Source organism: Eleutherodactylus coqui, chromosome 6 (genome assembly GCF_035609145.1).
Source record: "Eleutherodactylus coqui strain aEleCoq1 chromosome 6, aEleCoq1.hap1, whole genome shotgun sequence".
In the NCBI taxonomy this organism is placed as follows: domain Eukaryota; kingdom Metazoa; phylum Chordata; class Amphibia; order Anura; family Eleutherodactylidae; genus Eleutherodactylus; species Eleutherodactylus coqui.
The window spans coordinates 227,411,113-227,436,636 of record NC_089842.1 but is presented as its reverse complement, the minus strand read 5'-3'; the positions used below and the strand labels follow the sequence as shown (position 1 = coordinate 227,436,636).

The window sequence follows — 25,524 nt, the reverse complement described above, 5'->3', positions numbered from 1 at the left end:
TACATAGGGGGCAGTAATATAGTAGTTATATTCTTGTACATAGGGGGCAGTAGTTTAGTAGTTATATTCTTGTACATAGAGGGCAGTATTATAGTAGTTGTAGTCCTTGACATGGGAAGTAATAACATGCAATAGTAAGTACAATATTAAATGGATTTCCTGGCAATAACAAACATGGGCATCTGTTTGTAGAAGTTATGATGCAAATTTAAACAGAGAAATATGTGGAGTTGTTGATTCAGGAATTATTCTGATTGATCGATTGGGAGGTAATATTCTGATCTGGATTGATATGTTTATTTGCAGTCTTTCACAATGTTACTATGCTACAATGTGTTCCTGGAACATACAAACAAATGGCATAAACTGTAGCAATCTGAACTACACCCAGAGGGACACCACAACAAGTGGTACATGTCTGTACATGTCTATTCTAGTCCAACTGGAAAACAATATTATATCGCTGTAAGCCTTTCATGAATCATTTTTCTCTGATCCACTGTTTGATTCGGTAGCAGGAGAAGAGCCCATCATGTTTAGTGCTCCTCAGGTTGAGATACTCATCAACGAAGTCTCCCAGAACCTACACCAATTATTTGGACCTAATTCAAAAGAGAACAGAATGAATGCCTGGAGAGAAGTAATGGAGGAAGTGAACAAAGCAGGTCCGACAAGCCACACCATTGAAGAATGCCGAGTTAGATGGAATAACTACAGAACAGCACTGAAACGCCAAGTCAGAAGATCACACCAAACTCTTCACCTGCTGGACACCATTTTAAGTGAAAGAGATATGAGGATCGTCCGATATTTTGTTATCGATGAAGAAATTTGTGCTGAACTTGAGGAAAACCCTCCAGGTAAGTGCAGAAGTCATAATCATGATTCCAAACACCATGTTATGTCAAGAGTGCTTTTTTTTTTTTTTTTTTTTATTTCAAGCTTTGTTTTAGAACTTTGGGTAGGTTGGATGGGGGAGGGTAATCTAAATTAAAAATAATTACTGTGCTAATACAGTGGTACCTCGGGATGTGAGCGCCTCAGTTTGCAAGTTTTTGGACTTGCGAGCAGGCTCTCTCCTGAATTTTTGCTCTGATTTACGAGCAAAAACTCAGGGTACGAGCCTGCTTGCAAGTCAAAAAACTCGCAAGCTGAGGCTCAGGGGGAACTATACTCACCTGTCGCCGGCATTTTGACTTCAAGATGGTCTGCGGCGCTGCTGCAGGCTGTCTCTACCTCCTCAATGTAGGCACAGAGCCTTGCTTCTTGGATGCGGTGCTTGAATGCTCTGCTTCCAGCAAGCTAAGCTCTGATTGGTTAATTCAGCGCCGTGTCAGGGAATAAAAGCCAGCGCTGGGTTAACCAATCACAGCTATTCAATTACATCATTGAATTGTTGGGATTGGTTGACCCAGCGCTGGCTTTCATTGGCTGAAGCGGCGCTGAGTTAACCAATCAGAGCATTAACTTGCTGGAGAGGGGACATTCAAGCCCTCCATCCAGAAAGCAATGCTCTGTCGGTGTGGAGGCGGGAACAACAGCCTGCAGCAGTGCCGCAGATCATCAAGAAACGCCAGCGGTAGGTGAGTATGGATTTTTTTTTTACTTGCAGATATTTTCCCAATTAACCTCTTCAGTGGCGCGCTCAGAAATTTTCCGGGACGAGCTCCACTGCCCATAGTGATATAGCCTGGAAGATTTCTGGGCTATGTTTCACTATGGAACTTGCAGAGCACAATGCCATAAGCTGTGGCATTGTGCTCTGCCTGCACAAACCCACACAGAACAGTGCAGGACTTTAAAAAAATATGCAGGAAGATATTACCGATCTGCTGCCAACTTCCCACTCCTGCACTGCTTTGTTTACAGCTTGCCACGCAGACCATCGGCTTGTCAAAAGCCGGCCAATGGTCTGCGTGGCAGAGAGTGCTGGTGGTCAGCTGTCAGAGGATAGCCAGGCACCAGCTCTTACACAGCAGAGAATGGAGAAAACCTCCGATCTTTGCTGTGTTAACCCTTTACATGCCACGGTCTATGCAACCGCAGCATGTAAAGGGCTGACACCATCAGACCCTCACAATGTGATCTTGGGGTCCTGATGGGTCTCTGTGGAAGTCCCCCAAAAAAGACAAAAAATTTTAAAAACTTTAATAAAAATAACAACGCCTTTCTCCCTTTACTTTGTAAAAAATTAAAAACAAAATTACACCTGTGGTATCCCTGCATTCGTAATGACCCAGAGAAGGAACTTTGTACATTATTTTACCCCTTAATGATGCGGCCCCTTTTTTTCCCCTTTTTCGTTTTTTTACTCCCCCCTTTTAAAAAGTCATAACTCCTTTATTTATTAATTGACGTCGCTGCATGAGGGCTTGTATTTTGCAGAAAGAGTTGTATTTTTCAATGGTGCTATTTAAAGTACCATATAGTGTACTAAAAAACTTTTATAAAATTCCAAGTGGAGTAAAATGAAAAAAAATGACATTCCACCAAATAGCTAATTTAGCCACCTTACAAAAAACGGAATAGAAAGTGATCAAAATTATGCATGGATCAATAAATGGTACTAATAAAAAGTACAACTCATTCTGTAAAATAAAAACCCGTACACAGCTCCGTTGATAAAAAAAAAATAAAAAAATGCTAGGGCTCTTTGAATGCAGCGATAAAAAAAAAAATATTTTTTTAAACTGTGAAAAAGTAGCGAAAAAGATAAAAGGTATTACAATTTGGTATTGGCATAACTGTACCGGCCTGTAGAATTACTTTAATATATTATTTATACTGCGCAGAGAATGCAGTGAAAAATAAAACAAAAACATGCCAGAATTACAGATTTTGTTAATTTTGCCCCTAGAAAAAAATGGAATAAAAAGCGATCAAAATTTTACATGTTCCTAAAAATTAGATAAATGAAGACTAGAGTTCATCCTACAAAAAACAGGCCCTTCTAGAGCTCTGGCAATGGAAAATAAAATTAATACGGCTCTCGGAATGTGGCGACACAAAAGCAAACCTCTAAGAAAAAAATGTTTTAAATGTACAAAAATTGCAAAATATAAAAAAACTGTATAAACTCGTTATCGCCGGAATCATGTTGACTCAGAGAATAATGGTATCACACTATTTATTTTGCACGCTGAATGCCGTAAAAAGGAAATCTAAAAAACAAATGGCTGAATTTCTTTTTTTCCCCAATCTCCCTACATTTTTTTTTTACAAAAGTTATGCAATACATTATATATTGTGATAGACATGATGATTAGTCAGTATAAAATGTCTATCGATTTGCATAAACCAAATGTATTATGCTGTTGTAATGACTCTTAGCTCTGTGGAGTTTAAAGGACACACACAATCTAATCATGGTGCCATCAAAAAATACAACTTATCCCACAAAAAGCACATTGAAGGGGTTAAAATGCATTGGAACGCATTAATGGTGTTTCAATGCATTTCAATGGGGAAAAGTGCTTTGACATATTCGTTTTTTTGCTTTACGAGCTCCGTCTCGGAATGGATTAAACTCGTATGTCAAGGCACTGCTGTATAGCATGTGGTTTTTGTACACAAGCTGATTTATTTTTTCTTTATCATTAGGCCACACCATTAATCCATGTGTTTAGTGTCCCCTAATTGTTTGTGTCCATTTCAAAAAGATGAGAAATCGAAATACTATAGCTAAGTGCTGTATCAATCAAAACCTAAAACCTGGCTGCTTCTGTGCACGGTGGTGATTAATGGGACTAAAGTTATGACTTGTTTGCCTTTTAAGTGCGTCTAATTTGATGTTTTTTCTAGATAATTTGATTATTGGAGCTGGCCCTGATGGAGGACCGCTCTCTGTGTCCCATAATGACAGGTTGCCGTCTTCACTGTTGCTATCTTCAGAGCAACCCTCGACCTCACAACTACCTGTGGCATCAGATGGTACAACTGATTTCGTCAGGGCTGATGAATCTCAACAGCGACCACTAGATTTGAATGGTAAATTAGAGCATTTAATTAAACTGCAAAAATGCAACAATGGCCTCCTGACAAGTATAAGGGATGGCATTTGCGACAGCGTGGATCAGCAGAAGGAAATGCTACATATGCAGAAGTTTATGTTCACTCAGGAGACGGCAAAGGATTACAGTGGTGTCTATGAAGTTAGTCTGAAAAGGCAAAAGAAGAGAGAAAGACATGCAGAAGACAGGCCTTTGATTCAGAGAGGTTGCAGAGAGGTGGAAGAGTTTGCTTCTGGGTCCACGATGGCATATAGAAGAGGAAGGAATTTGAATGATGAATTAGTCCATACTACGGTAGAGGCAGAAAGAGGTCCTAGGGGGAGGTTTTTAATACCACCCCGTAAGGGTAATTTTCCCTGTTTAGGCTGTGTCTGCTGTCGTAACTTAATGAAAGGTCATACATTCAGGCACCCCCTCACAGGTAAGCAGTTCCCCATTAGGAGTAGATATACTTGTAACACCAGCTATGTGGTTTACCTCCTAACCTGCCCTTGTGGGCTGGGGTATGTGGGGGAGACCACACAGGAGGTGAAAAAGAGAATTGTTAAACACAAAAGTACTATTCGTACTGAGAATAAAGATTCACCGGTTTCTAAACACTTTGTGGAATTGAAACATTCAGTGAACCAACTGAGATTCAGGGTCATTGACCATGTGCCGAAGCAACCTAGGGGGAGGGACCGGGTGTTGTTGCTCAAACAGAAAGAACTGAAGTGGATCCAAATGTTAGACACCATGGCACCTAAGGGCCTGAATTTAGGATAGAGCTCTTAAGTGCATATTTGATGACAAGATTCTTATAGGGGTACTGCTAGTGTTTTTAATCATATGCATTGTTTGCCTACATTGGAATAGTTATGATGAGAACTAATTATTGTTTGGTCTCGTCTTTCAAGTTTTTGATCCATCCGGTCTCCAGGTGTCAGATGGACCGACGCAGAATATCCGCATGGAATGTTCATTGATACATGATTACCATATTTTCGATTGTTATATTTTATATGCGAAGGATTGGTCATGCATAGGCATGTATTTGTTTCTATGCTATATATTAAAGGTGGTTGGACAGTGCACTCTGATTTGGCTCCATATTTGGGTGCATTGACAGTAGTGGGCTTACAAACAATAGAGTCCTGTAGAGAAATAGATATATAAGTCTACATTGAGGAGTCAACACCTAATAAAAGTGGGAAGTCGTAGATATCCAATAGTTGGTTGCAGGGGTGTAACTTTAGAGGGTGTAGGGGATGCGGTTGCACCCGGGCCAAGGAGCCTTGGGGGGCCCATAAGGCCTCTCTTCTCCATATAAGAAGCCAAATACTATGAACAAAGCATTATAGTTGGGGGACCCGTTCCAGGTTTTGCATTGGGGCCCAGGAGCTTCAAGTTACGCCTGTGGTTGGTTGATATCCTCCGATGGTGTATGAGATAAAATGCTGTGCATTAGGCAGTGATAGGGTTAACTTATATCCTATTGATAATAAGATGTGAGGCCCTGGAGGTTGGAGTAGATATTATATCATCATAATGCCCCTTTTTCATGCAAACTGAAGGCTGAGATAGCATCCAGTAATGTTCAGACTTAAGATTGCCGAGAATCTTAAATAAATGCAGACGCTATGGGTCCCTAGCTTACAGAAGGTGCGCGGTGCCAGGGATGCCAGTGAGAGGAGCGTGGTCTCGCGGTATGATGACACAACAGCAGCATGCGTGATCCTCTTTATGGACGCCAATTGAGAAGCGATCGGCACCATCTGCACCTGGTATCCGGATGGAGAATCAGCCTCAGCCCTAACAAGGTGGTGGGTAATATGTATGTACTCAATACAGCTGTGATAGGGGGAGGAGCATTATACTAATCATTCGATTGGTAGCAATGTCATATGTTTTAGTACTTAAAGGGGTTGTCCTGCGCCGAAACGGGTTTTTTTTTTTTCAACCCCCCCCCCCCCCCGTTCGGCGCGAGACAACCCCGATGCAGGGACCTAAAGAAAAATCCGCACAGCGCTTACCTGAATCCCCGCGCTCCGGTGACTTCTTACTTACCGGCTGAAGATGGCCGCCGGGATCTTCTCCCTCGGTGGACGGCAGGGCTTCTGTGCGGTCCATTGCCGATTCCAGCCTCCTGATTGGCTGGAATCGGCACGTGACGGGGCGGAGCTACACGGAGCCGGCATCCTGCACGAGCGGCCCCATTCAGAAAAGAAGAAGACCCGGACTGCGCAAGCGCGGCTAATTTGGCCATTAGACGCCGAAAATTAGGCGGGCTCCATGGAAACGAGGACGCCAGCAACGGAGCAGGTAAGTGAAAACCTTCTTATAACTTCTGTATGGCTCATAATTAATGCACAATGTACATTACAAAGTGCATTAATATGGCCATACAGAAGTGTATAGACCCACTTGCTGCCGCGGGACAACCCCTTTAAGGGGGGTAAGTATTACTGTGATTCATGCTTGATAAGGATCGTTGGACGGTCAAAACGTTGCATGTTCATTTTTTTTTTATACTGAAGATGGAGGAATAAAACTTGATTTTTATGCACCACGATTCTTCTGCTGCCTTCTATATTCATTTTCCTTCTATATAAGTGATTCCACACTTTTCAGACATCCGGTGCTTTATTAATGACTATGGCTTGATAATATCAATAAATATGCTGTAATTAATATTAAACTGCTTTACGGTAAGAGCTACACTACACATTCAGCCCGTCCTCTCACACTACAGAATGGTAAAGGAGACCATCCATAAGTTATAGATGATGCTGATACCAATTTTTTAAAATAGTCTTAAGAAGCTCCTCAGTCCAGGTGGCTAATGTTTCTCCTCATGGCGAGCACAGTGAGGGTGTAGGGAGTCTTAAAGAACATGCAATGCTCTTTGGGAAAAAGCTTTGCAAATGAAATATTCCTTCTTAGCACCACCTACTGGAAGGCAGCTTCCCTATAGGCCAACTTAGTACACCACACAGATACGGGAGTCAGATTGCAACACATTTTGTAAATTTTTAAAAAGTTGTAATTCTTAAATATGTCTAAAAAGTTCAAACCCCGCCCCCCTTTCTATACAGTTTTTGTAATACTGAAGTGAGAGAGGTAAAATCTGTTCTTTTTGGTGAAAATCAATAAATATGTATTTCTTTTGCTTAATACTCTCCCCTTTTATCTTTTCTGTACCCAACCTAAAAAATTTACAAATAAACAATTTACATTTAAAAATGTGTTTAATTTGTCTTGCGCTAGAAGTCAACATTTATGAGGAGATGAGCGAGCACACTCGTCCGAGCTTGATGCTCGTCGAATATTAGGGTACTCAAGATGCTCGTTACTCGAGACGAACACCAGGCGGTACTCGATTCAATTGCATTTCCTTCCCCGCATGTTTAGCGCCATTTTCTAGCCAATAGACATGCGGGGAAGCCATTACCACTTCCTGCTGTGACGGGCCAGCCCTCTCCATCCCCACAGTAGTGACTGGCTGGGCTGATCAGGTAACCACCGAGTACTTAAACTCGTCCCGCCCGTGGCTCACCTCAGACGCATGCTGGCAGAGGTTAGGGAAAGTGCTGCTGCTGATATAGGGAAAGTGTTAGAGTAGGATCCTGTCTTCAAGAACCCCATTGGTCCTTCTTAGGGCTACTCTTCATAGTGTGCATTACTGTTGTGGCTGGCTGGGAGCAGTAGTGCACCAATTTTTTTTAAGCATCTGGGGCTGTGCAGGCCATTTCAGCTATACTGTTCTCTGTCTGCAGTGCTGTAGGCAGAGTTAAAGGAAAGAGCTGCTTATATAGGGAAAGTGTTAGAGTAGGATCCTGTCTTCAAGAGCTACATCTGGTCATATGCATTATAGTTGTGGCTTGCTGGGAGTAGTAGTGCATAAATTTTTGTATTATGCATCTAGGCCTGTTCCCAGCCTTTCAGTAATAGTGTTCTCAGCCTGCAGTGCCGTACAACCAGCTCTCACCGTGAAATTGCTCTCTAATATTTCCTAGCCTCCTGTAAACAACTTCAGTTATACCGGTCTCAGTCTGCAGTGCATTAGGCAGAGGTCTCACCGCTAAACAGTACTGTAATATTTCCTGGGGCACTTCAAACTATTTCAGCTCTGCTGCTGTGCGGAGCGTCTCACAATACCCTTTCCTTGGTGGGGTTGAGATAGCCGCAGTTACCAGCACTATCCACTGGCTTTAGAGTCTTCTCCCACTCCATACAGCCTCTCTTATCTACAAGTCTCTGCGAGCAGTAAATTACCCCTAGGTATCAGCGCAAGACAGCGGGTTAATTTTTTCATGTTACAGCATAGAGCCTCCGCTATCTCCAAGTCTCTGTGTGCGGTGAATTAAGCCACAGTTGTCAGTGCTGTACAGTGGGGTGATTTATTTGGGCCTGCTCTATTCTTAATCCACCATGATGAGGAGTAGGGGTCAAGGAAGCAGACGTCCAAGTGAGGGTGTGGGCACAGGCCGAGTTCCTGGTCCAGGGGAATCACAGCCGGCTGCTGCGGGATTAGGAGAGAGACAAGTTTCTGGGCTCCCCAGCTTCATATCACAATTTACAGGTCCGCGTGGTAGACCTTTATTACAAACAGAGCAGTGCGAGCAGGTCCTGTCATGGATGACAGAAAACGCCCCCGGCAATGTATCGTCCACTGAGTCTTCTATGCAGTCCACCACTCCCGGCCTAGGGACTGCAACTCTAAATCCTCTGGCTGTTCCTCCTTCCTCCCAGCCTCCTCACTCCAGGAAAATGACATATTCTGAGCAGGCAGACTCCCAGGAACTGTTCTCGGGTCCCTGCCATGAGTGGGAAAAAAATGGTTCCTCTCTCACCTGAGGAGTTTGTCGTGACCAATGCCCAACCTTTGGAAAGTTCCCAGACTCCGGGTGATGAGGCCGGGGACTTCCGGCAACTGTCTCAAGAGCTTTTTGTGGATGAGGATGAGGAGACACAGTTGTCTGTCAGTGAGGTAGTAGTAAGGGCAGTAAGTCCGAGGGAGAAGCGCACAGAGGATTCAGGGGAAGAGCAGCTGGACGATGAGGTGACTGACCCCCCCCCCCCCCTAGTTTGCTAAGCCTATATGGCTTCAGAGGGGGAGGCAAGTGCAGCAGCAGGATAGGTTGGAAGAGGAAGTGTTGTGGCCAGGAGTAGAGGCAGGGCCAGAACGAAGAATCCTCCAACTGTTTCCCCAAGCACCCCCTCACGGCAAGCCTCCGTGCAGAGGGCTAGGTGTTCAAGGGTGTGGAACTTTTTTAGTGAGAACGTGGACTACCGACGAACAGTGGTGTGCAACCTGTGTCACACCAAGATCAGCCGAGGAGCCACCACTACCAACCTCCCCACCACCAGCATGCGCAAGCACATGATGGTCAAGCACCCCACAAGGTATGACAAAGGCCATTCACCGCCTCCAGGTCACACCACTGCCTCTTCCCCTGTGCCCCAGCCTGCCACACAGATCCAACCCCCTCCCAGGACACAGGCACGAGCGCCTCCCGGCCTGCACCCACACCCTCACCTCCACCGTCCTCCACTCCATCCAGCAATGTCTCTCAGCAGTCGCTAACACAAGCGTTGGAGCAAAAGCGCAAATACACCGCCACCCACCCACATGCACAAGCTTTAAACATGCACATAATCATTAATCAGCCTGGAGATGCTGCTGTACAGGCTTGTGGAAATGGAGGCTTTCAAAAACATGATGGCGGCGGTGGTCCAGTGCTACTCGGTCCCTAGTTGCCACTATTTTTCCCGGTGTGCTGTCCCAGCCCTACACCAGCACGTCTCCCGCAAAATAAATTGTTCCTTCACCAATGCAGTAACTGTGAAGGTCCACATAACCATGGACACGTGGACAGGTACTGGCGGGCAGGGCCACTATATCTCCCTGACGGCATATTGGGTGAACTTGGTGGAGGCTGGGACCGAGTCAGAGCCTAGGACCGCTCACGTCTTACCCACACCCAGGATAGCGGGTCCTACCTCGGGCCTGGTATCTGCAGCGTTTTATGCCACCTCCTCCAAACCCTCCCACTCTTCCTCCTCTGCCACCTCTACCTCTCAATTAAGAAGTGTGAGCACGTCGCCAGCAGTCGGTAGCGCACGACGATGCAGCACAGCGGTGGACAATTGTCAGCAAGCCGTGCTAACGCTAATCAGCTTAGGAGACAACAGGCACACGGCCCCTGAGCTGCTGCAGGGTCTGATAGAGCAGACCGACCTCTGGCTTTCGCCGCTGAGCCTCCAACCGGGCATGGTCGTGTGTGACAACGGCCATAACCTGGTGGTGGCTCTACAGCTCGGCAGCCTCACACACGTGCTATGCCTGGTCCACGTCTTCAATCTGGTGGTTCAGCGGTTTCTGAAAAACTACCCCCACTTGTCTGACCTGCTCACATATTTCCGCAAGTCCACCACGGACGCTGCCACCCTGAGGACCCTGCAATGTCGGATTCAGCTGCTGGAGCACCGACTGCTGTGCGACGTGCCCACATGCTGGAATTCTACAATGCACATGTTGGCCAGGCTGTACAAGCAGCGTAGAGCAATTGTGGAATACCAGCTGCAACATGGGTGGTGGAGTGGTAGTCAGCCTTCGCAATTCTTTACTGAGAAGTGGGCATGGATGGCAGATATCTGCCAGGTCCTCGGAAACTTTGAGCAGTCTACCCAGATGGTGAGCGGCGATACGGCAATCATTAGCGTTACCATCCCGCTGCTTTGCCTGCTGAGAAGTTCCCTGCTAAGCATAAAGGCCGGCGCGGATGGAACAGGAGACGGGGGATGACAGTATGTCGCTTGATAGCCAGACCACCCTTATGTCTATATCTCAGCGCATTTTGGAGGAGGAGGGGGAGAAGCAGGAGGGGGAAGAGACAGCTGGCCACACTGCAGAGGGTACCCATGCTGCTTGCCTCTCATCTGTTCAGTGTGTATGGGCTGGAGGAGGAAGAGGAGGATCCTGAAAGTCATCTTCCTAGTGAGGACAGCGATGTGTTGCGTACTGGTACCCTGGCACACATGGCTGACTTCATTTTAGGCTGCCTTTCTCGTGACCCTCGCTTTAGACGCATTTTGGCCAATACGGATTACTGGGTGTACACCCTTCTCGACCCATGGTATAAGGAGAACCTTTCCACTCTCATTCCCGAAGAGGAAAGGGGTACGAGAGTAATGCAATACCACAGGGCCCTGGTGGAAAAAGTGATGCTAAAGTTCCCATCTGACAGCACTAGTGGCAGAAGACACAGTTCAGAGGGCCAAGTAGCAGCAGGTAAGGAGCGGGGATCAGGCAGCATGTCCAGTGCAGGCAGGGGAACACTCTCCAAGGCCTTTGCCAGCTTTATGGCTCCCCAGCAAGACTGTGTCACCACTTCCTAGTCAAGGCTGAGTCAGAGGGAGCACTGTAAAAAGATGGTGAGGGAGTACCTAGCCGGTCATACCACCGTCCTCCGTGATGCCTCTGCTCCATACAACTATTGGGTGTCAAAGCTGGACACGTGGCACGAACTTGTGCTGTATGCCCTGGAGGTTCTGGACTGCCCTGCCGCTAGCATCTTGTCAGAGAGGGTGTTTAGTGCAGCTGGGGGAATCATCACGGATAAGCGTACGCGCCTGTCAACTGCCAGTGCCGACATGCTTACACTCATAAAGATGAACAAAGGCTGAATTTCACCAGACTTCTCTTCTCCACTGGCAGAAAGCAGCGGAACCCAAAGATTCTTTTCACTGCAACAGGAGAAAAATGCATCCTTTATCACCACAAAAAAAGGGGGAATTAGCTTTGTCAATCACACTCAGATATTATTACTCCTCCTCCTACTACTCCTTCTAAAACAGCATGTCGTCACGCTGAACTGCCAAAAGGCTCTGTTTAAAAGAGTTTTACAATTTTTCAACGTTTCTTGAGTATTGATACTTTAACAGACACCAATTTTTTTCACAGGACTGGCTCCAGGCTCTGTTACAAATTAAGCAACAGCAAGCTGTATCTTTAAAAAATGTTTATGGGTTTCACCTGCCCTCGCGGTTGAGTAATTTTTCAGGGGTGCACTTGTACTCTTGGTAGACCAATTTTTCTGGCCCTCCACTATATTGTTTTCTAACTATTTTTTCCGGCTTTTGCCTATACTCTTGGTAACCAAATTTTTTCAGGGGTTCGCCTACACTCTTGCTACAGAAATGTTACAGAGGTCTGCCTATACTCTTGCCACAGAAATGTTACAGGGGTCCGCCTATAGTCTTGGTACACCAATGTTTCAGGGGTTCGCCTACATTCTTGCTATAGAAATGTTACAGAGGTCTGCCTATACTCTTGCTACAGAAATGTTTCTGGGGTCTGCCTATACTCTTGCTACAGAAATATTACAAGGTTCCGCCTATACTTTTGCTGCAGAAATGTTACTGGGGTTCCGCCTATACTCTTGGTACACCAATGTTTCAGGGGTTCGCCTACACTCTTGCTACAGAAATGTTACTGGAGTACGTCTATACTTTTGCTACAGAAATGTTACTGCGGTCTGCCTATGCAGTCTCTACTGAATGGTTTGAGGGGTTCGTCTATACTTTTGCTACAGAAATGTTACTGGGGTTCCGCCTATACTCTTGGTACACCAATGTTTCAGGGGTTCGCCTACACTCTTGCTACAGAAATGTTACTGGAGTACGTCTATACTTTTGCTACAGAAATGTTACTGGGGTCTGCCTATACTTTTTCTACAGAAATGTTACTGGCGACCGCCTATGCTGTTTCAACTGAATGGTTTGAGGGGTTCACCTATACTTTTTCAACGGAAATGTTACTGGAGTCCGCCTATACTTTTGCTACTGAAATGTTGCTGGGGTCCGCCTATACTCTTGCTACAGAAATGCTACAGGGGTCTCCCTATACTCTTGCTACAGAAATGTTACAGGGGTCTGCCAATACCTTTGCTACTGAAATGTTACTGGGGTCTGCCTATAATCTTGCTACAGAAATGTTACTGGGGTCTGCCTATACCTTTGCTACAGAAATATTACTGGGGTGCGCCTATGCAGTTTCAACTGAATGGTTGAGGGGTTCACCTATACTTTTGCTACGGAAATGTTACTGGGGTCCGCCTATACCTTTGCTACAGAAATGTTACTGGGGTCTGCCTATGCTGTGGGTGCACAAAGACTTCCCATCGGGGTGTTTTACCTATGTGGCACAAATACACTGTCTGACTTGGGCAGAAATGTGTGCCAAGGCCGAGGTCCTTGGCGGGGTGAAACTCTGCCTTGTTTGGGCACTTTGATTTCTTCCTGAGTAATTCCATCTTTGTGCACTGACAGCATAGGCGAGCCCAATGAACTCAAAGACTTCCCTTTGCAGTGTTGAGCTATCTGACACCTACACAGAATGAATTGTGTGGGGACACATGGATTTCCCATAGCTATTTAGCTCACGACACCTTGGGTCACACAAGGTGGAGGCTGGAACCGAGCCTGACCCAGGGTATGCTCACGTACTTCCCACACAGAGTATTGCAGATCCTACTTCGGTCATGGTTTCTTGGCCTTGTAAGGCCACCTCCTCCTCCTGCTTGGGGTCTGGGGATCAGCGCTGGGCAACATGTATTTTCTCTCATGTTACCACAGTTATCTGAGACACTGGTTTGGGCCAAACAAAAGGAGATTTACTGCATTAATGAGCCGTTCACAGCTGCACTAGCATTCTGAGTCGGCTTTATGCCCACGATTAAGGAGGGTGTGAGCCGAGGTTGAGGTCCTGGGCAGGTTGAAACTGCCTTGTTTGGGCGCTCTGATTTCTTTATGTGTAATACCATCTTTAAGTTCCTTGGGCTCGCCTATGCTGTGGGTGCACAAAGACTTCCCATTGCGGTGTTTTACCGGTCTGGCACAAATACACTGACTGACTAGGGTAGAAATCTGGGCCGAGGTCCTTGGTGGGGTGAAACTCTGCCATGTTTGGGTGCTGTGATTTCTTTATGTGTAATACCATCTTTAAGTTCCTTGGGCTCGCCTATGCTGTGGGTGCACAAAGACTTCCCATTGTGGTGTTTTACCGGTCTGGCACAAATACACTGACTGACTAGGTTAGAAATGTGGGCCAAGGTCCTTGGTGTGGTGAAACTCTGCCATGGTTGGGCGCTCTGATTTCCTCATGTGTAATACCATCTTCAAATTCCTTGGGCTCGCCTATGCTTCCCATAGCGGTGTTTTACCTGTTTGCTAGAAATACACTGACTGACTAGGGTAGAAATGTGGGCGGGGGGAAACTCTGCCATAGGCGAGCCCAAGGAACTCAAAGACTTCCCATTGCAGTGTTGAGCTATCTGACACCTACACAGAATGAATTGTGTGGGGACACATGGATTTACCATTGCTATGTAACTCGCTGCACCTGGGGTCACACAAGGTGAAGGTTGGGACCGAGCCTGACCCTGGGCCCCCTCATGTGCTTCCTACACAGAGTATTGCTGCATTGTGGAGATGTGTAGAAGTGCTGGCACCTGAGACCCCTTTATGCCCACGTTTGCGGCTCCTGACAATTTTGTGACGGAGGTGGCACGGGATTGGAATGATGATCGTAGTCAATTTATCATCAATTCTCAACAGCATTGTGGGCTATCGCCCACACTTTAAAAGAGGGTCACTGCCTGGCCCTGCCAATCCTCTGCAGTGTGTGCCTTCGGTTCCTCCTGATCCAGTACGCACTTATAAATAGACATGAGGGTGGTGTGGCTGTGAAGCAAGCGTGTGGCATGAGGGCAGCTGAACGCTGCACTGGGAAACTTTTGTGTGTGTTGTGGACGGAGGGTCGTGCAGGGGGTTGGACAGCAATGCCAGCATGTAACCCAAGAGAAGAGGCAGCGCTGTCACCCGCAGGCAGTGATTGTCCTTGGTTGCAGGTAGTGTGGTGCTTAGCTAAGGTGTGCCAGCGCGTGTGCCTTGCTTATGCCGATTTGTCCGAAGTAAATTGTTAGGGGGGTGACCGCCAGACTCTTGCCCCCATTTTGGCTTAATAGTGGGACCTGGGAGCCTCAGATGCATTCATGCATGCTGCCCCTGCCCTTCCCTATCCGTTTCTGTGGTGTTTCCATGACTTTCTGATGTTTTCTGGTGTTTGACAAGTCATCAGCTATGCGGAGCATTGGTCCCATAAAAAAATGCTCGAGTCCCCCATTGACTTCAATGGGGTTCGTTAGTCGAAACAAACTCTCGAGCATTACGAAAAGTTCGACTCAAGCAACGAGCACCCAACCTCTATAAGTGATCACAGGCTTCATGTTCTCTGATTGTACGTTTCCTTGTCTTCTACATCCAGCCAGGCCACTATGATAACTTCTTCTGGATGACTGTTTTTCTTTGGTCTCTCACTACTGTAGCCCATCCACAGCCATTACAGCAATGCAAATATAAAACACTAAGTTGCTTTATCTTGCAACAATATTTAGTCCCATGGGCTGACTATGGCTTCAATAAGATCCAATATAGAGAATTGCTATTAGTGTATGAATTATAGCGGCCCAAGAGCAGAACATTAAGAGAAATTACATTAACAAATGTTCTCCCAGCAACACATTTCTCTGTCCCTGTTCCTAAATTCTGTTTCCACTCACATACCCAACATGACAGTCAGGATATTCCCCACTGCCCTGCCCTGACCGGCCTTAGACCAAAAACTCTCACCACTGTACAGGGGCGGCTTTATAATACTGTACAGGGGCAGTATTATAATAGTAATATTCTTGTACATAGGGGACAGTATTATAGTAGTTATATTCTTGTACATAGGAGGCAGTATTATAGTAGTTATGTTCTTGTACATAGGAGGCAGTATTATAGTAGTTATGTTCTTGTACATAGGGGGCAGTATTATAGTAGTTATATTCTTGTACATAGGGGACAGTATTATAGTAGTTATATTCTTGTACATAGGAGGCAGTATTATAGTAGTTATGTTCTTGTACATAGGAGGCAGTATTATAGTAGTTATGTTCTTGTACATAGGGGGCAGTATTATAGTAGTTATATTCTTGTACATAGGAGGCAGTATTATAGTAGTTATTTTCTTGTACATAGGGGCAGTATTATAGTAGTTATATTCTTGTACATAGGGGCAGTATTATAGTAGTTATATTCTTGTACATAGGAGGCAGTATTATAGTAGTTATATTCTTGTACATAGGAGGCAGTATTATAGTAGTTATATTCTTGTACATAGGAGGTAGTTTTATAGTAGTTATAGTCTTGTACATAGGAGGCAGTATTATAGTAGTTATATTCTTGTACATAGGGGCAGTATTATAGTAGTTATATTCTTGTACATAGGAGGCAGTATTATAGTAGTTATATTCTTGTACATAGGAGGCAGTATTATAGTAGTTATATTCTTGTACATAGGGGGTAGTATTATAGTAGTTATGTTCTTGTACATAGGGGGCAGTATTATAGTAGTTATATTCTTGTACATAGGGGCAGTATTATAGTAGTTATATTCTTGTACATAGGGGCAGTATTATAGTAGCTATATTCTTGTACATAGGGGACAGTATTATAGTAGTTATATTCTTGTACATAGGGGCAGTATTATAGTAGCTATAATCTTGTACATAGGGGCAGTATTATAGTAGTTATATTCTTGTACATAGGTGGCAGTATTATAGTAGTTATATTCTTGTACATAGGGGACAGTATTATAGTAGTTATATTCTTGTACATAGGGGCAGTATTATAGTAGATATATTCTTGTACATAGGTGGCAGTACTATAGTAGTTATATTCTTGTACATAGGGGCAGTATTATAGCAGTTATATTCTTGTACATAGGTGGCAGTATTATAATAGTTATATTCTTGTACATAGGGGACAGTATTATAGTAGTTATATTCTTGTACATAGGGGCAGTATTATAGTAGTTATATTCTTGTACATAGGGGACAGTATTATAGTAGTTATATTCTTGTACATAGGGGCAGTATTATAGTAGTTATATTCTTGTACATAGAGGCAGTATTATAGTAGTTATTTTCTTGTACATAGGGGGCACTATTATAGTAGTTATATTCTTGTACATAGGGGCAGTATTATAGTAGTTATATTCTTGTACATAGAGGCAGTATTATAGTAGTTATTTTCTTGTACATAGGAGGCAGTATTATAGTAGTTATATTCTTGTACATAGGGGGCAGTATTATAGTAGTTATATTCTTGTACATAGGGGGCAGTATTATAGCAGTTATATTCTTGTACATAGGGGACAGTATTATGGTAGTTATATTCTTAAACATAGGAGCAGTAGTATGGTAGTTATATTCTTGTACATAGAGGCAGTATTATGGTAGTTATATTCTTAAACATAGGAGCAGTAGTATGGTAGTTATATTCTTGTACATAGAGGCAGTATTACAGTAGTTATATCCTTGTACATAGGGGACAGTATTATAGTAGTAATATACTTGTACATAGGAGCAGTATTATAGCAGTTATATTCTCGTACAAAGGGTGCAGCATTGTAGTAGTTATATTCTTGTACATAGGGGACAGTATTATAGTAGTAATATACTTGTACATAGGAGCCGTATTATAGTTGTTATATTCTTGTACATAGGGGGCAGTATTATAGTAGTTATGTTCTTCAACATATGGGGCAGGATTGTAGTAGTTATATTCTTGTGCATAGGGGGCAGTATTATAGTAGTTTTATTCTTTTACATAGTGGACAGTATTATAGTAGTAATATACTTGTACATAGGGGACAGTATTATAGTAGTTATATCCTTGTACATAGTGGGCAGTATAATAGTAGTTATTTTCTTCAACATATGGAACAGTATTATAGTAGTTATATTATTGTACATAGGGGGCAGTATTATAGTTGTTATATTCTTGTACATAGTGGCAGTATTATAGTAGTTATATTCTTGCACATAGTAGCAGTATTATAGTAGCTATATTCTTGTACATAGGGGGCAATATTATAGCAGTTTTATTCTAGTACATAGGGGGGCATAATTACAGTCTTGAACATGAGGGGCAGTATTATACTCGCTGTATTCGTAGACATGGGACGTAATATTATGCAATAAAACATTTATAAGTACAATATCAAATTGATTTTCAGCAATTACAAACACGGGCACCTGTTTAATATATATGCACTCCGTTTTCGCTATGTAGAACCAATGATACAAGGTAAAACAGAGAAATGTGTGGAGTTGTTGATTCAGGGATTATGTTGATTGATAGACTGGGAGGTAATAGGCTGAGCTGGATGGATATGTCTATTTGCAGCCTTACACATTGTTACTATGTTACGATGTGTTCCTGGAACATACAAACAAATGACATAAACTGCAGCATCTGAACTGTACCCAGAGGGACACCACAACAAGTCACAGATGAGACCTGTACATGTCTGTTCTAGTCCAACTGGAAGACAGTATTATATTACTGTAAGCCTTTCGTCAATGGTTATTCTCATGTTCCACTGTTTGATTCAGTAGCAGAAGAACGAGCCCATCATGTCCGCAGTCTTTGGGAGGACGGAAGAACAGGGACAAGGTATGCTTCAAAGTGAAGACCAAGCAGCAAGAAACCTACAACCTTCCAAGAAAAAAAGGAAAAAGTTTAGTGCTGTTCAGGTTGAGAGACTCATCACTGAAATCTCCCAGAACTTAGACCAATTATTTAAAGCTAATTCAAGAGAGAAGAAAATCAGTGCCTGGAGAGAAGTAATGAAGGAAGTGAACAAAGCAGGTCCGACAAGCCACACCATTGGTGAATGTAAGGTTAGATGGAATAGCTACAAAAGAAGCCTGAAACAGAAAGTCAGAAGATCATCAGAAAGCCTTCACCAGCTGGAGACCATTTTAGGTAAAAGAGATATGAGGATTGTCCGATACTTTCATATCGATGAAGCAATTCGCACGGAACTTGAGGAAAACCGTCCAGGTAAAGGCAAAAAAAATCTTTTTGGTCCTAATCATGGCTCAAAATGATGGGTTATGTCAACAATGTATTTTTGTTTGCATTTAAAGCTTTGTTTTAGAACTTTGGGTAGGTCTGATGGGGGAGGGTAATCTTAAAAAAAATATCTTTATTGTGCTAATGTAGCATGTGGTTTTTGTACTCAGGCCGACTATTTTTTCTTTATCATTAGGCCACACCATTAATCCACGGGTTTTGTGCCCGTTAATTTTTTGTGTCCATCCCAAATAGAGGAAGAATAGAAGTGCTACAGCTAAGTGCTATATCAATCAAAGCCTAGGCGAACGTGCGAGCTGAGTGAGTGTGTGTGGCTGTATGCTAACTCCTGTATCATAAGTGTGGCTTGGGATTAGTGACTTTGGAGTCAGGAACTTTGGAAGCTTCACCTGGGTTTAAGAATTGTTTATCTATTTGAATTTTTGCATATACTACTTTCATCTAATCTATCTCTATGATCCCCATTTAGAATGCGCTCCATGACTGACAATGCCGTACAGTGTACATCTTATGCCGTGTATGCCATCCTGGACCAGCCGGGTGCATACTGCTGGAGGAGATGTGATCGCATTGCACATTTGGAAGCCCAGATCTTAGATCTAAATGAGCAGCTTGTAACACTGAGATCCACAGTCACCATAGAAAGTGCTGCTCACTGAGCACCCGCTGGGTAGATGTGGGGGTGGATGGTAGGTCGGGAGAACAGGACGAGCAGGCAGCTAGCTGGGTGACAGGAGGAGGGGTAGAGGAAAAGAGAACCATCGGGGCTAGTCCTGAACTGGCACACTCCAACAAGTATGCAAAGTTGGCAGATGAGGGGGTGCCATTAAAAGGATTAGCACTGCTGCAGCACAACATACCCTCTGATCGCAGGGGGATGTCTGCTAGAGCAAGAAGGGGAATAGGAGTGCAGGACGGGCTAGACAGGTCCTGGTAGTGGGAGACTCAATTATTAGAAGGACAGACAGAGCAATCTGCCACAAAGACTACGATTGTCGAACGGTGTGTTGTCTTCCTAGCTTTCGAGTTACTAATCGTGAATTGGGTCGACAAATTACCTGAAGGTGCTGGTGAGGATCCAGTGGTAATGGTGCACATGGCACCAATGACAAAGTTCAAGGTTGGTGGACAGTCCTTCAAGAAGGTAGGATGTAAGTTTAAGCGAGGACCTCCAAAGTAGTAGTCTCTGAAATACTACCTATACTACGTGCCACACCAGAATGGCTACGGGAGATTAGGGATGTAAATAAGTGGCTCCAGAGTTGGTGGAGGAAGGAGGGGTTTGGGTTCTTGGAGAACTGGGATGACTTTGCTGTCAGCTACAGGTTCTACTATAGAGTTGAGCTGCATCTCAACAGGGAGGAGGCAGCTGTGCTGGAGGAGAAGATGGCTAGAAGTTTGGAGAAGTGTTTAAACTAGGGATTGGAGGGCAACCAGAGAGATGCAGGGGAGGATATTGTAGACAATGACTTGGGACTAAGTAATGAAAATAGAGGGGCGAGTGGTGGGTGGGGTTAGTACACTTAAAACTGTCAGAATAGTTAATAGGGATACACTTAAAGTAAAAATAACTAAAACCTTCAAAAACTGTACGGTGACTAATGACGGGACTAATGCTAGAAGTCTGACCAATAATGTTGATGAACTGGAAGTAATAATGTCTGAGGAAAACTATGGCATAGTGGGAGCAACTGAGACCTGGTTGGAAGAAAGCTGTGACTGGGTGGTGAACTTACCAGGTTACAGTCCAGAAGGGATTGCAAAAACCGAAAAGGGGGTGGGGTTTTTCTTTATGTAAAATCTTGGTTAAAGCACACATTATGGGAAGATATATGGGAGGGAGATGAACATGTGGAGTGTCTATGGGTAGAGATACATGGAGGGGAAAACAATAATAAAATCCTCATAGGGGTTTTCTATAGGCCACCAAATATAATAAAGTCAACTGAAAATTTGATACTGAGAAAAATCGATGAAACGGTATATCACAATAAAGTAATTAGCACGTTTTTGTCAATCACGTAAAACAAAAAAAAGGTTTGGTACCGTGTTAGCCAGCAGAGCAAAGTGTGATTGTTCTCAGTGAGAGAAACCAAGTAATCTTGTAGATATGATACGTTTTAATGGCTAACAAAAATACATGATGTTACAGCAAGCTTTTGGGGATATCGCCCCCTTTGTCAGGCTATTGAATGAAACTAGTTAGGATGGCACATAATTATAACATACAGATGAAGAGGGGAGGAGAACACATTCCTGTTGATCTAAAGAAATTTGAGACTGTTTTGCACTCAAAACTTAAAACAACAGACAAACAGAGGGGAGACATACATCGTAAATCAGTCCACTGAGCTCAGGACAGTTTTATAATGTGTCTTCTCTTTCCTTAAACCTGCACATGGAAAGAGATGCAGGACCACCTAGTGGATGGCAACATTATTACAAGTCAAGTTCTGAATTTTTATGAAGTTGCATAAGTGGAAAATATGAAAGCTCTGAAGGAGGTCAAGAGGGATGTCCTCCTCCAAATCAAATTTTTTTTTTGCTTTAAAACTTCATAAAAATTCAGAACTTGACTGAGTGATTTGAGTCAGTGAAAGTCAATGGACTTTCATTGACCCATGCGCATGTGCGTGTAGACCCAGTGTGCCCCTAGAGGTACAAGATATGTACAAGAAATAGATCACAGCATGTTCTATCTCTCTGCATACCACACAGTGTGACCCCTATATATTGATATGGGCATTATGGGTGGTGTTTTCATATATAATCCTCCTCTCAAACGGAACTAGGAATTTTAAAAAAAAAAGAGTCACACTACGCATGCTCATGTGCACGTGATACACGGCCATACGCATTACACTAGCAGCAATACGTGGTCTCTGACGGTAGATTGCAAACATTGCTAAATCGCTGCTGATAGATCTGCAGCATTTTACTGAGTCCTTCATAAGCATGAGCCCTAACTGGAGCTGCCAGTGTTAGGTTCTAGAACCTCCATGCCCATCCATATCACATCTTGTATCCAAGCTAGAGCTGGTACAACAGGGTACTAGAGCCTCTATGCCCATCCGTATCACATCTTGTACCCAAGCTAGAGCTGGTAAAACAGGCTACTAGAGCCTCCCTATTGTAACATTGATATAAGTAAGTTTCAGTTGACTATCACAACTCTTTCTAGGGGAGCAATTGGTTTTGACAATGAGTATACATGCGTATTTACAGAGGAAGGCAGGAGAAATCCTTCGGTCCTTCTTGTAAATTTTTTTTGTGCTCGTGAAAAATGCAGTGAATACTCCTGCAAGAAGCAAATATTCGGTCTGTGAAAATGCTGTATATTTTGTGGACCAAAACTACACATCCTGTGTGAGTCCTAAGGTGCATATATGGGAAGAGCGCCGCTGAGTCTTCGCACTCTTTCTCCTACTGTAGCCGCTGAGTTAAGCCGAACACACAGAGCCCCTCAGACCTGGCAGTGATGTGTAATAAAACAAGTGATTGCTCCTGCCATGTCAGAGGTGCTTTGTGTGCCCTGCTCCGCTTGGGCGGATGCAGTTGCAAAAATAAGTTGATGCACTATTATAACTAGGGCAACTGTGGGGAAATTATTACTACTGAAACCACTGGAGAGCACTATTACAACTAGGACCACTCTTGGGGCATTTTTACAGCTGGGGCACTTAGCGGGGGCCACACTTACTGCTGGCACAGCTACACTGGTCATGCCATAAGATTTTGAACTGGCTTTAATGACCCTACATGGCCTACCGATATAAACCTCCTATTATGGCACAGTGATGATTTATGGGACTAAAAAGTTATGACATGTTTCCCTTTTAAGTTGGCCTTAAGTACTGTAGGGGAGAACTGTCTGAAAAGCGCTTGTTAGGTTGCCAGATATTATTCCCAACTCTACCACATGCATCTAATTTGGTGTTTTTCTCTAGATGATTTGATTGTTGAAGATGGCCCTGATGGAGGACCGCTCTCTGGGTTCCATAATGACAGTTTGTCTTCACTGTTGCTATCTTCAGAGGAATCCTCAAGCTCAAACCTATCTGTGGCATTAAATGGTACAACTGATCTCGCCACGGCTGATGAATCTCCACAGCAACCACTAGAATTGGAAGCCAAATTAGAGCAGTTAATTGAACTGCAAAAATTCACCAATGGCCTCCTGACAAGTATAAGGGATGGCATTTGTGATCAGCAGAAGGAAATGTTACATATGCAAAAGCTTATATCCACTCAGGAGACAGCGAAGGATTACAGTGGTGTCTATGAAGTTAGTTTGAAGAGGCAAGAAAAGAAACAAAGACATGGAGAAGACAGACCTGAGGAAGGAGGAAGCAGCATTGTGATGTAGAAGTCAGACAAGAGGCTCCATGAACTGGTCAATAAAGGAGCATCAGCAAAATGTGCAAATCCTAGAGGGAATTTCTTAATTTATTAACCCTTTCCAATCCAATGTTGGGACTGCCCCAACATCATCATTTCCCTCCACAGCTCCGATGTCGGGACAGGCCCGACACTGCAGTGCAGGAGTGTATCTGCACCCGATCATCAGACACATCGGGTGCAGATGCACTCCTGCACTGATCCTCATCAAGGACCCCCGAGGAGAAGGCAGAAAGGGTTTTTAACCCTTTCTGCCTTCTCCTTTACACATTACGCAGCGCTCAATTAGTGCTATGTAATGCAGAGACATTCTGGCCGGCGATCATGTGACAGCCGGTGTTACCTGACCTCCAGCGGTCACATGAACGCCGAGACGGGAGCCTGCACCGTGGGAGGAATGTGGAAGTAATACTTCTGCATTCTCCCTTCTGCCCCCCGGCGATCATGTGACCGCTAGGTGCCACCTGACCCCAGCGGTCACATGATAGCAGAATCGGGAGGCAGAAGGGAGAATGCGGAAGTATTACTTCCGCATTCCCCCACGGTGCAGTGAGCACCTGCACCCTCCTGAACTCTGTCAGCTCAGGAGGGTGAAGGGAAAATTTATTTTTTCTCATCCATTCTCCCCAGCTCCAAAGAAATTGGAGCTGGGGAGAATGGATGAGAAAAAAATAAACGGATTGGAAAGGGTTAAATTAAAATGACAAAATCTCTCATCACATTCTGCATGTGATAACACCATCATTCACATTGAAAGTAATGAAGTTAAAAAAAATTATTATGTGAAAACAATTAAATTATGTTAAAATGAAGCACACCATTGTTTTCTTGGGAAAATTCTCCATCAGTTTAATATAGAACACCTACCTTCTGTATGGGAACAAGTCATACTCCCTTTGTCCCTTTGAATTCACTGTCTGCTCCAAATTAATTATACTGAGAACAGAATGCGTGTATATATATATATATATATATATATATATATATATATATAGAGAGAGAGAGAGAGAGAGAGAGAGAGAGAGAGAGAGAGAGAGAGAGAGAGACAGAGACAGAGAGACAGGGACACACACATCTGTATCAAAGGCAATATCCCTCTGGTTTATTATAAACATCACGGTACAGATATACCCAAAAATGATGCAGTAATACAAATACACTCCCCCAACATCATAACAACTCATGATTGGCTTAGTTTGTAGTGATTGACACATGTTAATGCCTTAAGGTGTGTGTTACTACTAAACACATAATATCTTATGTATATGTATATATATATATATATATATATATATATATATATATATATATATATATATATATATATATATATATATATGTGTGTGTGTGTGTGCTTGCACAGGCTGATGTGAGAAACATATTGAAATATATAATATATAATACAATACATATATTATTACTATAAGACATCTCACTGAAAAAAAATGAGTTAAATCCAAGATGATGGCATTCAAAATGGCTGTCATGATGGTGACCTGGCCTAACAGATTTCCCCCTTCCCCCACAGCATCTATGCATAATTGCATCACTGTCTGACAAACCATTTTCATTCTATATGAGTGCTTCCACACTTTTGAGACACACTTGTGCTTTATTAATGGAATTCCTACAGTTTGATATTATCATTAAATATGCTGCAATTAACTATTAAAATGCTTTACGGTAAGAGCTACACTAAACATTCATCCCGTCCTCTCACACTGCAGAACGGTATAGGAGACCATCCGGAGTTTATAAATGTTGCTGACATAGATTTTCTAAAATAGTCTTTAAAAGCTCCTCAGTCCAGGTGGCTAATGTTTCTCCTCATGGAGAGCACTGTGGTGGGGTATGAAGTCTTATAGGCTATGCAATGTTCCCTGGGAAAAAGATTTGCAAATGAGCGATGGAATATTCCTTAACCGCACCACCTACTGGAGGGTAGCTTCCCTAGAAGACAATTTAGTACACAGATAGTCAAAATTTATGAGCAAAGGAACACCACCGAAAAATGCTTGTAAAGAAACCTATCATGACAGGACTTGTAGCTTGTTAACGGGTGAAGATTGTTGAGGTGCTGAGCTTGTCGTGAGGCAGGTATTGCAGAATATATATTTTCCAAATATTCACCCTATCTGTATATTCT

At 43.5% G+C, this 25,524-nt stretch overlaps 2 protein-coding genes across 2 annotated transcripts; both read left to right on the top strand.

The window, feature by feature from the left end:
• Positions 1-403: 403 nt before the first annotated feature.
• LOC136633348 (uncharacterized) lies at positions 404-7,226 on the top strand. Its single transcript, XM_066609020.1, has 2 exons — positions 404-860; positions 3,802-7,226. The coding sequence occupies exons 1-2, from the start codon at positions 533-535 to the stop codon at positions 4,773-4,775; spliced, it is 1,302 nt and encodes a 433-aa protein (XP_066465117.1). The 5' UTR covers positions 404-532; the 3' UTR covers positions 4,776-7,226.
• An 11,180-nt stretch (positions 7,227-18,406) lies between these two features.
• LOC136631630 (uncharacterized) lies at positions 18,407-23,651 on the top strand. Its single transcript, XM_066605917.1, has 2 exons — positions 18,407-18,947; positions 22,928-23,651. Exons 1-2 carry the CDS (start codon positions 18,518-18,520, stop codon positions 23,344-23,346), a joined length of 849 nt encoding a protein of 282 aa, XP_066462014.1. The 5' UTR covers positions 18,407-18,517; the 3' UTR covers positions 23,347-23,651.
• Positions 23,652-25,524: the final 1,873 nt, after the last annotated feature.

Bases quoted from the DNA above. Each gene is read 5' to 3' on its own strand.
- LOC136633348 (XM_066609020.1), top strand. From the start codon at position 533: ATGTTTAGTGCTCCTCAGGTTGAGATACTCATCAACGAAGTCTCCCAG. The intron at 861-3,801 runs GTAAGTGCAGAA...TGTTTTTTCTAG, and splicing joins ACTTGAGGAAAACCCTCCAG to ATAATTTGATTATTGGAGCT.
- LOC136631630 (XM_066605917.1), top strand. From the start codon at position 18,518: ATGTCCGCAGTCTTTGGGAGGACGGAAGAACAGGGACAAGGTATGCTT. The intron at 18,948-22,927 runs GTAAAGGCAAAA...GTTTTTCTCTAG, and splicing joins ACTTGAGGAAAACCGTCCAG to ATGATTTGATTGTTGAAGAT.